Here is a 12,886-nt window from a genome sequence, read left to right as displayed (position 1 = left end):
TGTTATTGTTAAAAGATCCAGCTTTATTAATACGTTAAGAAAGAGCTCCCTTGGCAGTATGTGTTCTTACAGCTCCGTCTCAGATCCCATAAAACATTAATGCACTGAAAGCTGCTACAGAGATCAGCACCACCAGCTAGAAGCATTGTGAAGCCTTCACCTTCGAAGGGGCTCCATTATGGAAACGATTTTTTTTTATTTAAAAAAACGGGGCTTTTGCAAACCTCTCAAATTTTCATTTTATAGAGTTACAGCACAATAATCCATGTAGGATGTGTGTGTGTGATACACGCATACACACACACACATATATACCATCCAACGAGCAAACCTCCAGTTAGCTTTCTGTATTAATGGGATGGGAATACCCTTTACATTTAGTGACTGGAGGAGAGAAAAACAATAATACCGATCCTGTCAGCAGAAGATAGCAAATGCAGCACACAATCAGACCACACAGTGTTGGGTCTTTGAATTCTTGGGAAAAATCCCACTAGGCTTTTAACAAACGAATAACAGGCAAAATAACTACAGTATACCTTATATTGCACATTACTGCACAGTGATGGTAGAATACAGTGACTCCAAACCTTGCCCAGGAATGCTAAAAGGAAATAGCACTGTCTAAACTTAGCAGAAGCTTCAACTGACAAGAAAGGTTTTTCAAAATGCGTTGACCAGGGTATATGCACTTAGCTTTGTGATACAATCGCAGATAAATTGATTCATCTATGATACTGAACTGTTTGTGTTCGCATCTGTCTCTTAAATCCTAAATGTACACAATCAAATCAGTTTTGGAACACTGTGTGTTTTATACAACTTTGTAGCCCCCCTACAAGTTTTTAAAAGTTCTCCCATTTAATCCCACTGGAAGTTAAAAGCGAGGGAGTATACGTTTGTAAACTCTGTTGGCATGGTCAAGCAACAAGACTAATGTTTTTTTTGCTAAATTCTTTTATTTTTGTTTAAATTCTCACTTCAATTTTAATTCTTGAAGAACAGCTTCGACAACATATATCGCACTCATTATAAGAAGCAAAGGGTTATATCAAAAATTATTAGTATAGAATCACAGGAAACCTGGTTTGGAACCAGAAAAAAATACAAAACAGATATAGATACATAGACACAGGACAATTGTTTTTTATAATTATTTGGAAAATGTTATTTTCCCCTAATTCTTGTTTCTTTTTTCTTTATGCGCATACGATGTTTTAAATTTTACCAAAAAATGAAAATAAAGACTAATATTTTACAAAATGGATAACAATGTTCGTGGTAAGTGTTTGCGTGTGTGTGTTTTCTACACAAGATTCAGTTCAGCGTCAATATTTTTTGTTTGTTTCTTTGTTTCTGTACAGAATATATCCACATCAGTCCACAATAAATTCTGGAAGATCCATTATTCTCCTTCTGGTTTTATTAAAATCCCCTCGGTCCTTTTTCCAAAATTTTCCACAGACACAAGGTCCTTTCTTTTCCTTTCAAACATGGTCACAGATCTGATCCTACACGAGTCTTTATTTTTTTTTGTTTATTGTCTGCTTTCCCCCCCTCTCTGCACCCCAACTTTACTCGGTTCGTATATTTCTGTTTGTGTTGGTCCTCAGTGTCTCTATGGGGGTGTTGGCTGTGCTCTAGGAACACTGGATAGACATGTAAGGCCAGTTGAAGCTGCTCCCAGACAGTAACATATCTCTGATGAGGGTTTCAATGGGGGTTTTACCTACCAAACGGACGAAGAAGAGCTGCTCGATGACTGAGGACGAGACGGTGCGCAGGGAAGGCAGCCTCAGGAGCAGTTTGCCGAAGCGACTCGGCTGGTTGGGGTACTGGCTCCTCACATATTCCTCCAGGGCGCATTGAGATTTCTCTTGCAGGCTCTCGATATGGGCAGCATCTGACAGGCCACAGGCATCTGCCCAGGCAGCCACACACCAGGAGGAGACAAGGAGGGGAAACAGTTAGTTACTCAGTAAGCAAGCGAGCAAACAGCATACATACACAGGGACTAAATACACCGTCCCACCGCCCCTTCCAACCATAACACCCCCATCAGCACCCAGGCAGGGCTAGCCGAGCAGCCACACCGACAGACAGAGAGACGCGCAGGCAAAACCTCCCTTTGTGTTTCCTCCTCCACCTTGGAAATAAATAATGTAAGACGCTGTGTGTGTGTGTGTGTGTGGGGGGGGGGGGGGATCTGAAGCCATACAGCCAAGCCACAGCAACCTGTCCTCTGTCAGGAGACTATCAGCCTCTGAGAGGGGAGAGAGAGGAGGAACGGGGCTATTATGCTCGTGATTTTGTTTTAATCTACACACTGATGAGTGTTGTACCATGAATACAACTCAAACACAGAGCCAGGAGAGCCATTGTTTGGATTTATACTAAATGTGGCCTGCATCTATGCTGCATGCTAAATAAATACATACATTGATTAATTAATTCAAATACGCCGAGTTTCTGGACAAGGCTGGAAATCCGAACAAGTCAAAATGCTTTCGCAGTATGGGATTTGGAGTCTCTTGCCCGGAATCTGCAGTGCAATGCCAAAGAGAGAGGCTGCACTACTCTCTGTATCTGGGATCAAGTAATTGAAAATAGGTCACATCTTTGTAAACTGTATAATAATCTAAGAGGAATATGGCTCAGTTACTCCAGACTGTGCTAAGCAGACATCTGCAGCTATCAGCCATAAAGCTGGAGGCGGCTGCAGTGCATGAGCATTGCCTAAATGTAACCAGAAATATATCCTTCATATATGTGTATATTTCATATATATAGCCAGAAGTATATCCTTCATACCCGGCAGAACGATGCGATCGAGGCAACTGCATACTAATCTGAGAACATGAATTTGAATCTATCTATCCATCTATCTATCTATAATTCCAAAACAGCGAATTATTGTGTATCAGCTGATTCGTTGAGAGACTTGCTCAGGAAACTAGCGTCAGTGAAATATAATGGATTTGCCCCTATAGTTCAAATATCCACATTGTTACGTATATTAATAATAAATATTTTTAAAACATAAGGCTCACAGGCGAGCAGTCAGTTGCAGTGTGGTTTCCTATAGATCAAAGCCAGACTTTGCTAATATATAGATCTGTATATGAATTAATGCATGTTAATGGCCCCCAAAGGACATTACAAAATTGTGAATGTAAATTTATGACCCTGGAAAGACACAACAAATTATTCAAAGCAAAAATCTCTGGCAACTGGATTTTTGAAGTTTATGTCTTTCTATTTCAAGAACTGAATTTAAAAAGATTTCTGAACACCTTCATCTACCATACTATGGCCTCGAGCAAAAATACAAATAAAACAAGCTATGATTCAAGAACTTCTGAGGAAAAGAACCTTTGACCTGAGCTACGGACTAGGCATCCCTCAGATATACTATTATCCAAGCCAGACTGTTTTGCTAATCCATACTGTACCTTTAATGCAATGTTATTTTGCAACATCTAAAGCACCAGTCTGCAATATCTATATCTATACCTATATCAAAAGAATAGGCCTGTTCTTGTTTGAAATATATATCAAAAACACAGTCCTGTTCATATGCTGATTGCCACAAATCACACTCCATATTTACATATATCTTGGTATTTTACATGTATCATCTGCTCATTATGCAATAGGATCCCATTCAACTTCCAAACAATGCAATATGAAAGGGTCTTACTGATAGCCCAACAGATTTTTTTAGGCCCCATATGTCATACCCTTAAGGTTAGTAAAATATTTATCAGATATTTACGATAAGTGCACCTACAATGCAGAGTCACTGGACAATCAAGATTGGGAAGTTACTTGACAGAAAAACGTTAAAAAGGGGGAAAGAATACGTCTTAGATTTTATATTAGACACAGACACACTTACAATTTTCTAATGCAGATAATATCTGCTCTCGCTTAATTATTTGACATGCTCCTGGCATATTTGTTTATTTGAATTGTATTTAGCACCCTAAAAGTTTTTTTCCCCAACCGCTTAAAACAAGATTTAAAAAATTAAAGACTATATGGTATAAAACCGATTAGATAATTGAGTCCGGAGAAATGGAATATGTGTAAGAAGTAATGCAATACATATTTACCATCCGTGAATTATATCTCAGTTAATAAAGGGAGGGCTAATGTGGAAATTCTGTGTGTCTCACTTTTTATATGGCAATGTGTCAATAAGGGAGAGCTCAATATTTCTTCCTGCAGTCTATGGAAAAGAAATTATGTAAATAAATAACCATTACTGTTCAGTACACTCCAGCCTTATCCTTTGTAGTACAGGGAATGTATTTCATGTGATGCATTCAGAAGAGTTTAGTGTTCAGAAAATATAGATGTAATCAACTGGCATATAACTGGAAATCAAAGTTCTTATTGCGCTGCAAATAGATTTATTGAATTTATGTTATTTTGTCTGGTCCCTTCGTGGGAACTTTTATTTATTAGAAGAACAATGTAGGTGTATAAATTAATAACGTTTTTTTTTTAAGAGAAGTACGTTTGGGTCAAGACCAAGTTCTTGGATGGTGTCCAGAATTTTAAAGATTAAATATACTATCCGGACCCCAAATGTAAAAAACACACCAGGATAACCTCATGCCAGCTTTAAATACTCAGTGCTTAGTAAACTGCTTTGGACAATATGTCTAAAAATGTCTTTTCCATCCGTCAGAGTTTGCTTAAAAGTTGGATGACTTCGAGAAAGGCTTCCCATGAATTCCCCTCTGGCTAGCAATCAAAACAAGTTTAGTCAAAAGTGGAAATGTGTGTTTGGGGGTAAGGGAAAGGGGTAAATTACTACTGACAGCTGTATTTTCATCTTCTAATATGCCCCATGCTATTCTGCTACAAAATAATATTATTGTTCTCTTCCTAAACCCCATTCATCGCTTTAGTCAATTGCTGGAGCAAGCTCCTCCCTTGGTAAATATTTCATTATATACTTGAATACATTACTATTAATATAGAAAGATGGAGTTAAAAAAAGCCACCAGTTACACAGCTAGCCCAGGCCCAGAATTTGGGGGGAAAGATGGGGAAAAACCCACTCTTCATTTGGGGCAAACGCCTTTCAGGTGTCTTTTCCTTTAATAACTACTAAACACCATACCAGTTCTCCCTCTATTTTACAACAATTTCTTCAATATATGTTTAAAAACAGAAAGGTTCTCAGAGATTGGTCTGTCTACTGATGAACATTCTGAAATGAATGAGTATAGAATGTAAGTCTGCAGACCGACTTGTGTTAAATCAGGCTGATAAATGCTGCCCAGTCTCTTTGTCACCTTTGAAAAACATGTTTCCATCAAGACGACTTATTAAGATAAAATGCATTAAAATGTCGAGATGGCTAATCAGTAAATCTCCCATTTGTTTTAAGATCTGTACTTTATCCTTCGCAAAGAAAGATTCCCTCCAACACTACAAGACTGCATTTGCACTGAAAGTAAAAGGGGGCAGTCAAAGTACATGTCTCTGACCACCCTGCATACAAATTAGATACTCCTGTCTAAATAAATTATCTGATGTTCAAATCGATATTAATACTACATTTGCTACATTACAATATTGTGCAAATTTAAGAGTCATTTTAATACCATGTAAATACTATTTTTCATGCATGAAAGGCAACAAATATTGATGGATTATAAACTGCTTATTGTTAAACAAGGCCTTTGAACGATTTGCCATCTTTGTTCAAGAATGCTTTTAATTTTGCTTCGGCCTAGTTTCAAGTTAGATTTATTACAACTGTTTATTTATTGCTACATGGGAGGACTGGTTCAAAAAAGGAAAAGACAGAAAGAAAAAGAAAATAACATTGAGTGGCTTCTTATCTTGCTTTGTTTATATTTCCTATATTTTCCGAAAATTGTTCGTCTTTGATGTTTATATATTTCCCTCTCGAAGGTTACAATAATAAAAGATGTATTATAGGCTATAACCCGAACACTTCAAAGCGAAGTTAATACAGTTTCCTGCAAGTTAATTTGAACCATCTATCATGAGAAAAAAATGTTAACATACATGCATGCATGTTACCACCTCCTACACTTAATTTGGTATTTTTTTCAGGCAATCTGTTAAAATTCCAATATTTGTATGGTTTGCATAGCAAAAAGACTTCTCTCTAGGCTGGTAAACTGGTACATAACCCCCTCCCCCTCCCCCGCGACTTGCTGTTTCTATTGTTGGTTTTTTTTTGTTTTTTGTTTTGCCTTTCTCTTTTAGATCGAATCCATTTTTTACGATCCTCAATAACCTCTGCAACTGCAAACATGAATGGTTTCCGATAAGGGAAAATCAGGCAGCAATAAATCAGTATTGTTTATGATTTATTTGTGCTTATGCACTCCTTTTAACACTCTCAGGGAGAACCTCCTTACCAGTTAAAGTACCACAAGAAACCCAGATCCCTTCTCTCTCTCTCGCAGGCACATAGTCAGTCTCACACCCGCAGATAAATGGTAATATTTCTCTATTTTCCCCCCTCCCCACCCCCTGTTATCCAAGGAAACAAGGAGCACAAACCCTGGCAGTGGGGATAATGGAATATAGTGTGTATAAAACTCCAGCCATCTACAGCTCTTCCCATAAACGTGGGAGCAACATTGATTTGCAAATCGAGTGGGTTTTATTAACCTAACCCCAACGCAGCCTGGCTGGGGGGGGGGAGGGTAGCTGGGAGGTTTGACCCTATGATTTTGCTCTTGCTGTTGCCTAGTGATCTCTTTCGCCTTCTCCGACCTCTCCCCCCAGCTCCCCCATCCCCAGCCCTTGGCCTTTCTCCCCCGAGCACACTCACCTGATGTGAAGAGGACGATGGCTTTGAGGCAGCTGTACTCCGCCGAGTCGACGTGCAGGGCCTTGAGCTTCTCCACCTGCTCCTGGAAGATGCGGATGTGGTCCATGAAGGCCACCACCCGGTCGGCGGACATGGGCGAGGCGTGCAGGCCGGCGGCGGCCAGCAGAGGGGCCACATGCAGGGGCATGGAGCACTGCGCCGCGTTGAGCACAAACAGCTCGCTCCAAGTGAGCCGCAGCAGGGCCACCTGGTCGGTGATCTGCAGGTCGGGGAAGAAGGGGATGTTGCGGGCCCACTCGACGGCGCTGAAGAGTAGGCGGGCGGCCAGCTCGCAGATGTTCTCGATGCCCATGATGTTGTTGGGCTGCATGCACTGGCTGCCGTAGCGCGAGGTGGGGTAGGGCTCGGCCCGCAGCAGCAGCGAGATGTATCCCGACAGATAGCAGTGGCCGTTCAGAGGGTCCCCGTTGGTCAGCGCGTACTGGCCTGGGTTCGGCTGGGTTGGAGGCATTCTTCCTCGCTGAACCGCTGACAAAAAGAAAGAGAAAAGGAGAGGAAATGTGCATCCAGGAGGCTTGCAAACATCGCCTAACACGTTACAGCCGATCCGGAGACAATGCAGGGCTTATTCCCACAGACACACACACACACGTACAGAGAGCTATAGACAGCATATACACATGGAGCAGTGTATACATAACAGGCTGCATCTCCTTACCCTCAGCCCCTGTACAGGCATCCCGGCCCCATCACCAGCACAGCCAAAAAAAAAAAAAAAAAAAATAGAATACAAATTACAAATAAAAAAATCCCAACCAAAACAACGAGACAATCCACCCTCCCCCAACTCGCAGGAAAAGGAAAGCAACCAGCAAAACACAAATAAAAGAAATCCTCCGGATTGTAGCGTGCTGTCTGGGGTAAAAATCCCAGCAATCTGGTAAAAATATAGGTACCATAGCTCTTTCTTATTTCCCAGTCCATTGTCCGAGGAGCATGTAGATTTACAAGCAAATTGTTTTTTAAAAAAATAAATGTGTCCATATTCTTTAAAAATACCATCCAATTATCCTTAAAACTGGATCAGGTCACAGCCCCCCAGCTAACCACTTCTAACTTTTTATTACACGGAGCAAGCATCCGATACGTGCCCAGCAAAGTTCTCACTGATAGAAGGAAGAGAAAGATTAAATATTCGAAAGGGGGGGGGGAAGGGTCTGAACTTACAGTAGCCAAACATTAGTGAAAAATGCGATGGTTTAATTAATATCTTTGCTGCGTTGTTGCAACTGCAAAAGCCTGTAGACAGCTTTGCACACTGAATGCACAAGCTTGCAACTGCAAAAACACTGGATTCATTAACCATCTCAATACAAAACGTAAGCATGCTTTGAGTTCCTAAAGCTGACCAAAGTTTTTTTTTAGTATGTGTATGTTTTACTTCATCAGTGTCAGTGTTCTAAACTGCATGCAATGTAAACAAAGGTAATTCAAGGAGAAGATACGGCTACTGTGGTTTATTATTAACACACACCTCTATATAATTTATTTTTTCCAGTTTAGAGCGTGCAATATTTTCGTAACTTTATCCTTTATTATAGTATTGATTAAAACCTAAATTCCAATTGAGCCCTCAAAATCTAAGTGGCTGGACTCCTTTTTTCCCACTCCACCTAATTATAGTTTTAAACTTGGCAGTTATTTTTCAATTAAATGAAAACACAATTCTAAGTTTGCTTTTTTCCCAGACGCCTACAAACAGTTCCCTGAAGCTACAAATGAAGTCGTCATACGGTGCGAGCTCTTTCATATCTGAAAGAACTCACTTTCTTTTCTAGTGGCATATAAAATATAATTTTAAAACTAATTAAAGAAGTAGTAATCCCCACTCCACAAAATTGACTGTTTCGCTTCTTTGCCTATAAGACATCTTTAACGATAGTCACAAGATGAACTTTAACTGTAAACTGCTAAATATAGTTAGAAAATATAGTTCAGCCAGTCTTGCTACTGGAAAATGAGACATATTGCAAGCAAACATCAGAACTACTCTGAAAAATAGCATTTGAAACGGTGGGGAGCTCATGCCAGAAACAGACTATGTATTATGCTAAAATCAGAAGGATCAGTAAATCTGTTGTAAATTGTAATTTGTATGCAGTATTTAAATAGAGGGTGGAGTTTGATGGAGAAATAAAATGAGCAGCATGCTAAAAAATGACAGGACTATAAAAACACGGTTCAGTCACAAACTTTCCTTTGAGAGCATGGAGTGAAAAGAAGGCCAGATCTTGCAAGAGGCAGACTCTACCATACTGGCAAGCACAAGAAAGCTGAGATACAGTAGCATATTTCTTCCTCTTCCTTTCTCTCTCACCCTTCCCCCAACTTACATGTCTTTCATCTTTCTTTCAGGAAAGATGATGGTGGAAATGGATCTACTGCGAAGTGTTGTGGGGGTTTTAAATTTTATATATGGAGGGAGGGAGGGGGAATAGAAGGAAACCCATCTTGTAAAGAATGATGTCCCCCCAGCCTCATGCCAACAATAGACAAAACCACATACACACAGAGATTATACTAGTGATACCGGAAAAATAATAAATATTTAGTGACTGATCATCATAATAAATTCCCATCCCAGTGAGCAGGGAAGGGAAGTGTGCGGCGGCGGTGGTGGTGTTGGGGGGGGGGGGAGGAGAGGAGGAGGGCATCAGCGCAAACCAAAAGCCTGGGTGCAAAGCTGTAGATGGATTGCAAACATACACCCCGAGCTACAGAGAGAGGGAGAGTAAAATAGGGAAGAAATATTCACCTTCCCGCCTCATGCCCACTTTGAGGCACTTCTTGAGGCGGCAGTACTGGCACTGGTTGCGGTGGTGCTGGTCGATGGGACAGTTCCTGTTGGCACGACATGTGTAAGTTAAGTTCCTGCGGACGCTCCTCTTGAAGAAACTTTTGCAGCCCTCGCAGGTGAATTGGCCGTAGTGTTTGCCGCTGGATTTGTCCCCGCAAACCACGCACTCGATGTGCTGCTGGCTCTGGCCCGAGCCCTGCTGGCTCTGGCCCTTGTCCCCGGCCGTGCCCGGGGTGGAAGGGGGTCCCGGCTGGCTAGGGGTCTGCGGGGTGTGCGGGGCCGCCGAGGCCGCTTGCTGCTGCTGATCCCGGGCCGGCTGAGCTGCTGGGTTGGGGCCGCTCGGGTTGCCCCCGGCCACGTCTTCCTGCGGATCTCGCCAGCTGCTAACTACCATTGCCATATCTCGGGCCCAAAAAGTGCTGGGGAGCGGAGCTTCTCGCGGAGGGCTGCCGGGGAGAGGAGGGGGGCGGGGGGAAGTGGGTGGCTCGGATTTGGGGGAGAGAGGAGAGAGAAGGAATCTTGCCTGCCTCTGCTTCAGCTGCTGCTGCTGCTGCCCTTGTGCTGCTGCTGCTGCTGCTTCTTGTAGCTGTTTCTGCCGTTTTCTTTCTCTTTATTTTTGCAACCCCCTCCTCTCTCTCCCTCGCTCTCTCTCTCTCTCTGTGGGGGGAAGGGAGGGATGAAGGATTTTTTTGGTCCCCCCTCTTTTTTTTTAAAATATGTTTTTCCCCTCAAGTTGCAAAATGAGAAGCGGCCGGCCGGGCTGCGGGGAGAGGCATGCAGGAGAGTCGCACGGGGGAGGCGATCGGCGGACACACACACACCGCGCGCACTCGCCACACAGTCCGAGCGCTAGGAGTGCAAAGGATGTGCAGACATAGAGGAAGCTGGAGGAGGAGAAGGAGGAGGAGGAGGTCGGTGCTGCCGCCGCCGCTGCTGCTGCTCGCTGCCGGGGCCCGGCCGGTGCTGGTGCCGCTGCTTGTCCCCAGTTGCCGCCGCCGGCGCTCTGGGCTCTTTTGGGGGCGCAGGCCTGGGCGAGGATGGTGGAGAGAGAGAGAAAAAGGCTGCCGATGATCAGGGGATAAAAGTGTCCGGGGGCCAGGTCCAGGGCAAAACGCAGTCAGCCATTCAGGAAACCAGTCTTGGGAAACGCGATCGAGGAGGGATTGAAGATTAGACAGTTTGATGTTGTTGTTGCTGTTGGTTGTTGTTTCTCTCTCTCTCTCTCTCTCTCTCTCTCTCTTTCTCTTTCCCAAAGAAATACAAAAGCAATTGGATGTGACTAATTCGCAGAGGAGACGAATTCACGGCGAAGTGTAAAAATATAGAATATGAATAATAATGGCACACGCAGAAAACGAGAGATCCAAAGTAGGTCGAATAAATAAATCCTCTTCTTTCCCTCTTTCTTGCTCCTTCCTTCTTCTTCTGTTATAATACACGATGCTGGTTACAAAAATCACTGGAGATCGCCGGGAAAATGTTCTCTCTTTTTTGCTCAAAAAAAGTATTTCAGATAAAAACTCATCAGCCAGGACGAAAAGCCTCCTCCAAAATAAAAAAAATAGACAATAATGGAAAAAATGATGATATTAAGATATGAAAGCGTCCTCTCTCTCTCTCTCTGGGCTGCTGCTGCTTCTTTTTTCCTTTTCCTTTTTTTTTTTTTTTTTTTTTTTTTAGTTTCACCTCTCTCTTCTCCTGCAGGAATGAAGCGAAAGACACTAGGAGGAAGGGTAGAGAAAAAGAAGAAAAGGAAGGAGAAGAGGGAGCTGAAGAAAAAAAACCTAATAGAATATGCAAGAAAGGGGGGAGAGGGAGAGAGAGAAAGGAAGAGAGAGAGAGAGGGAGAGAGAGAGAGAGAGAGAGAGACCCAAAAATGAATGCGTTTAAACGGGAAGACTAGCAGAGCAATGTTTCCGAAAGGGGGATCTGCGCGAATGTCTGTATATAGTGAACTTTGACACTACTATTGAAACTGACACGTTTCTATGGAGATCGCTGCCTTATATGGAGCTCATGTCAAGGAGCCAAGAGAGGGGCTGCTGGCAACTGATAATCAAAGGCGACTGACTGGTCAGAGCCCTGAATTGGGGGGAGAGAAAATGGGAGGCTAAGGTTAGCCAAGCCTCCTTCACTCCATTGGTTAAGAGGCCCCCCCTCTTTTTTTTTATTCTCTGCTACCTACTGACTGGGTTGGGGCATGAAGGGTGGGGGAGAGAAGGGGATTCTTCTGACAAGCACAATTTACATTGAGATCGCCCTGCGCTGCTATTTACTTTGAGACCTGATTAGTATGGGTCGTCTATGGTCATATACACTCACACACGCACACACATCAAAAGGACGGGGGGGGGGGGCGGAAGGGAAGGGGGAGATGCATTGCAATGGGGGAAAGGGGAATGAAAAGGAAATTATTTTGGCTCACGCTGAAAAGTTTTGTTTTTTTTTTTGGGGGGGGGGTTATTAATTAGATTTCTGTATGTTTCCAATTGAAAAACCTTATTAGAAATTTTAATTACTGAAAGTAAAAAAAATTGCTTTGTGGAACACACACACATATATAGTGTAATAATATATACATATACCCACTTACATTGCTTATTATATATATAAAAACTTCAGCTTTGCTTTTTTGCTATACCACAGTGCTGGCTCCCATTTATTACCTAAAATATTCTTCCTCCTTTGATATTTTTAATTACGATCAATGACACTGGTGGAATTCTCGGTGTCGTAAAATGAGAGCAGAAATCAACACTTTCCCCTGGAAGGGCTACTATTAATTATGATGATGATTACACTTTCCAATAGTGTCCCTTTCCAAAGCTGTTTAAACAGCCGGCAATGCTTCAATAATTATTAATAAAACAAAAGTAAGTTCTCGTTTTGTTGTCTGGGAAGATCAATGCTGGTAAACGAAAGTCCCAGAGAGAGAGAGAGTGAAGGTTGGAGTATGTGCGGGGGTAGGGGGGTGGGGGGTTGCTCTCTCTCTCTCTTCCAACTGTCTGGTAGTGGAATCGCTGGATCCGGCTGCCATCTAGCGGACAGGAACCGAGCCTAGGAGCTGCAGCCCAGCAAAGTCCCCAGCGCCCCCCTTCCTCCTCAGTGCACAAAGCCCGTGCCTTTTCTAAAGCAGCAGGACGCCACAAAATCTTTTCATTACTTTTTTTCAAAATAAAGAAGCTGCTTTGGGGCAACAA

At 42.5% G+C, this 12,886-nt stretch overlaps 1 protein-coding gene across 4 annotated transcripts; it reads right to left on the bottom strand.

Moving 5' to 3' along the window:
• Positions 1 to 939: 939 nt before the first annotated feature.
• On the bottom strand, positions 940 to 11,469 carry NR2F1 (nuclear receptor subfamily 2 group F member 1). 4 transcript variants are annotated; one of them, XM_005288125.4, is made up of 3 exons: positions 9,645 to 11,469; positions 6,830 to 7,357; positions 940 to 1,921 (listed from the first exon to the last, which is right to left on the bottom strand). In XM_005288125.4, exons 1-3 carry the CDS (start codon positions 10,084 to 10,086, stop codon positions 1,641 to 1,643), a joined length of 1,251 nt encoding a protein of 416 aa, XP_005288182.1. In that variant the 5' UTR covers positions 10,087 to 11,469; the 3' UTR covers positions 940 to 1,640. The 4 variants fall into 4 exon arrangements, with proteins under 4 accessions (XP_005288182.1, XP_065455268.1, XP_005288187.3 ...); XM_065599196.1 differs by having other exon boundaries at positions 9,223 to 10,037; XM_005288130.4 differs by lacking the exon at positions 9,645 to 11,469 and adding an exon at positions 7,786 to 9,441.
• Between the last annotated feature and the right edge of the window lie 1,417 nt (positions 11,470 to 12,886).

This window comes from Chrysemys picta, chromosome 6 (assembly GCF_011386835.1).
Source record: "Chrysemys picta bellii isolate R12L10 chromosome 6, ASM1138683v2, whole genome shotgun sequence".
Taxonomy (NCBI): domain Eukaryota; kingdom Metazoa; phylum Chordata; order Testudines; family Emydidae; genus Chrysemys; species Chrysemys picta.
Note: the sequence above shows the minus strand (reverse complement) of the source record. Positions and strands in the feature narration are given on the sequence as shown.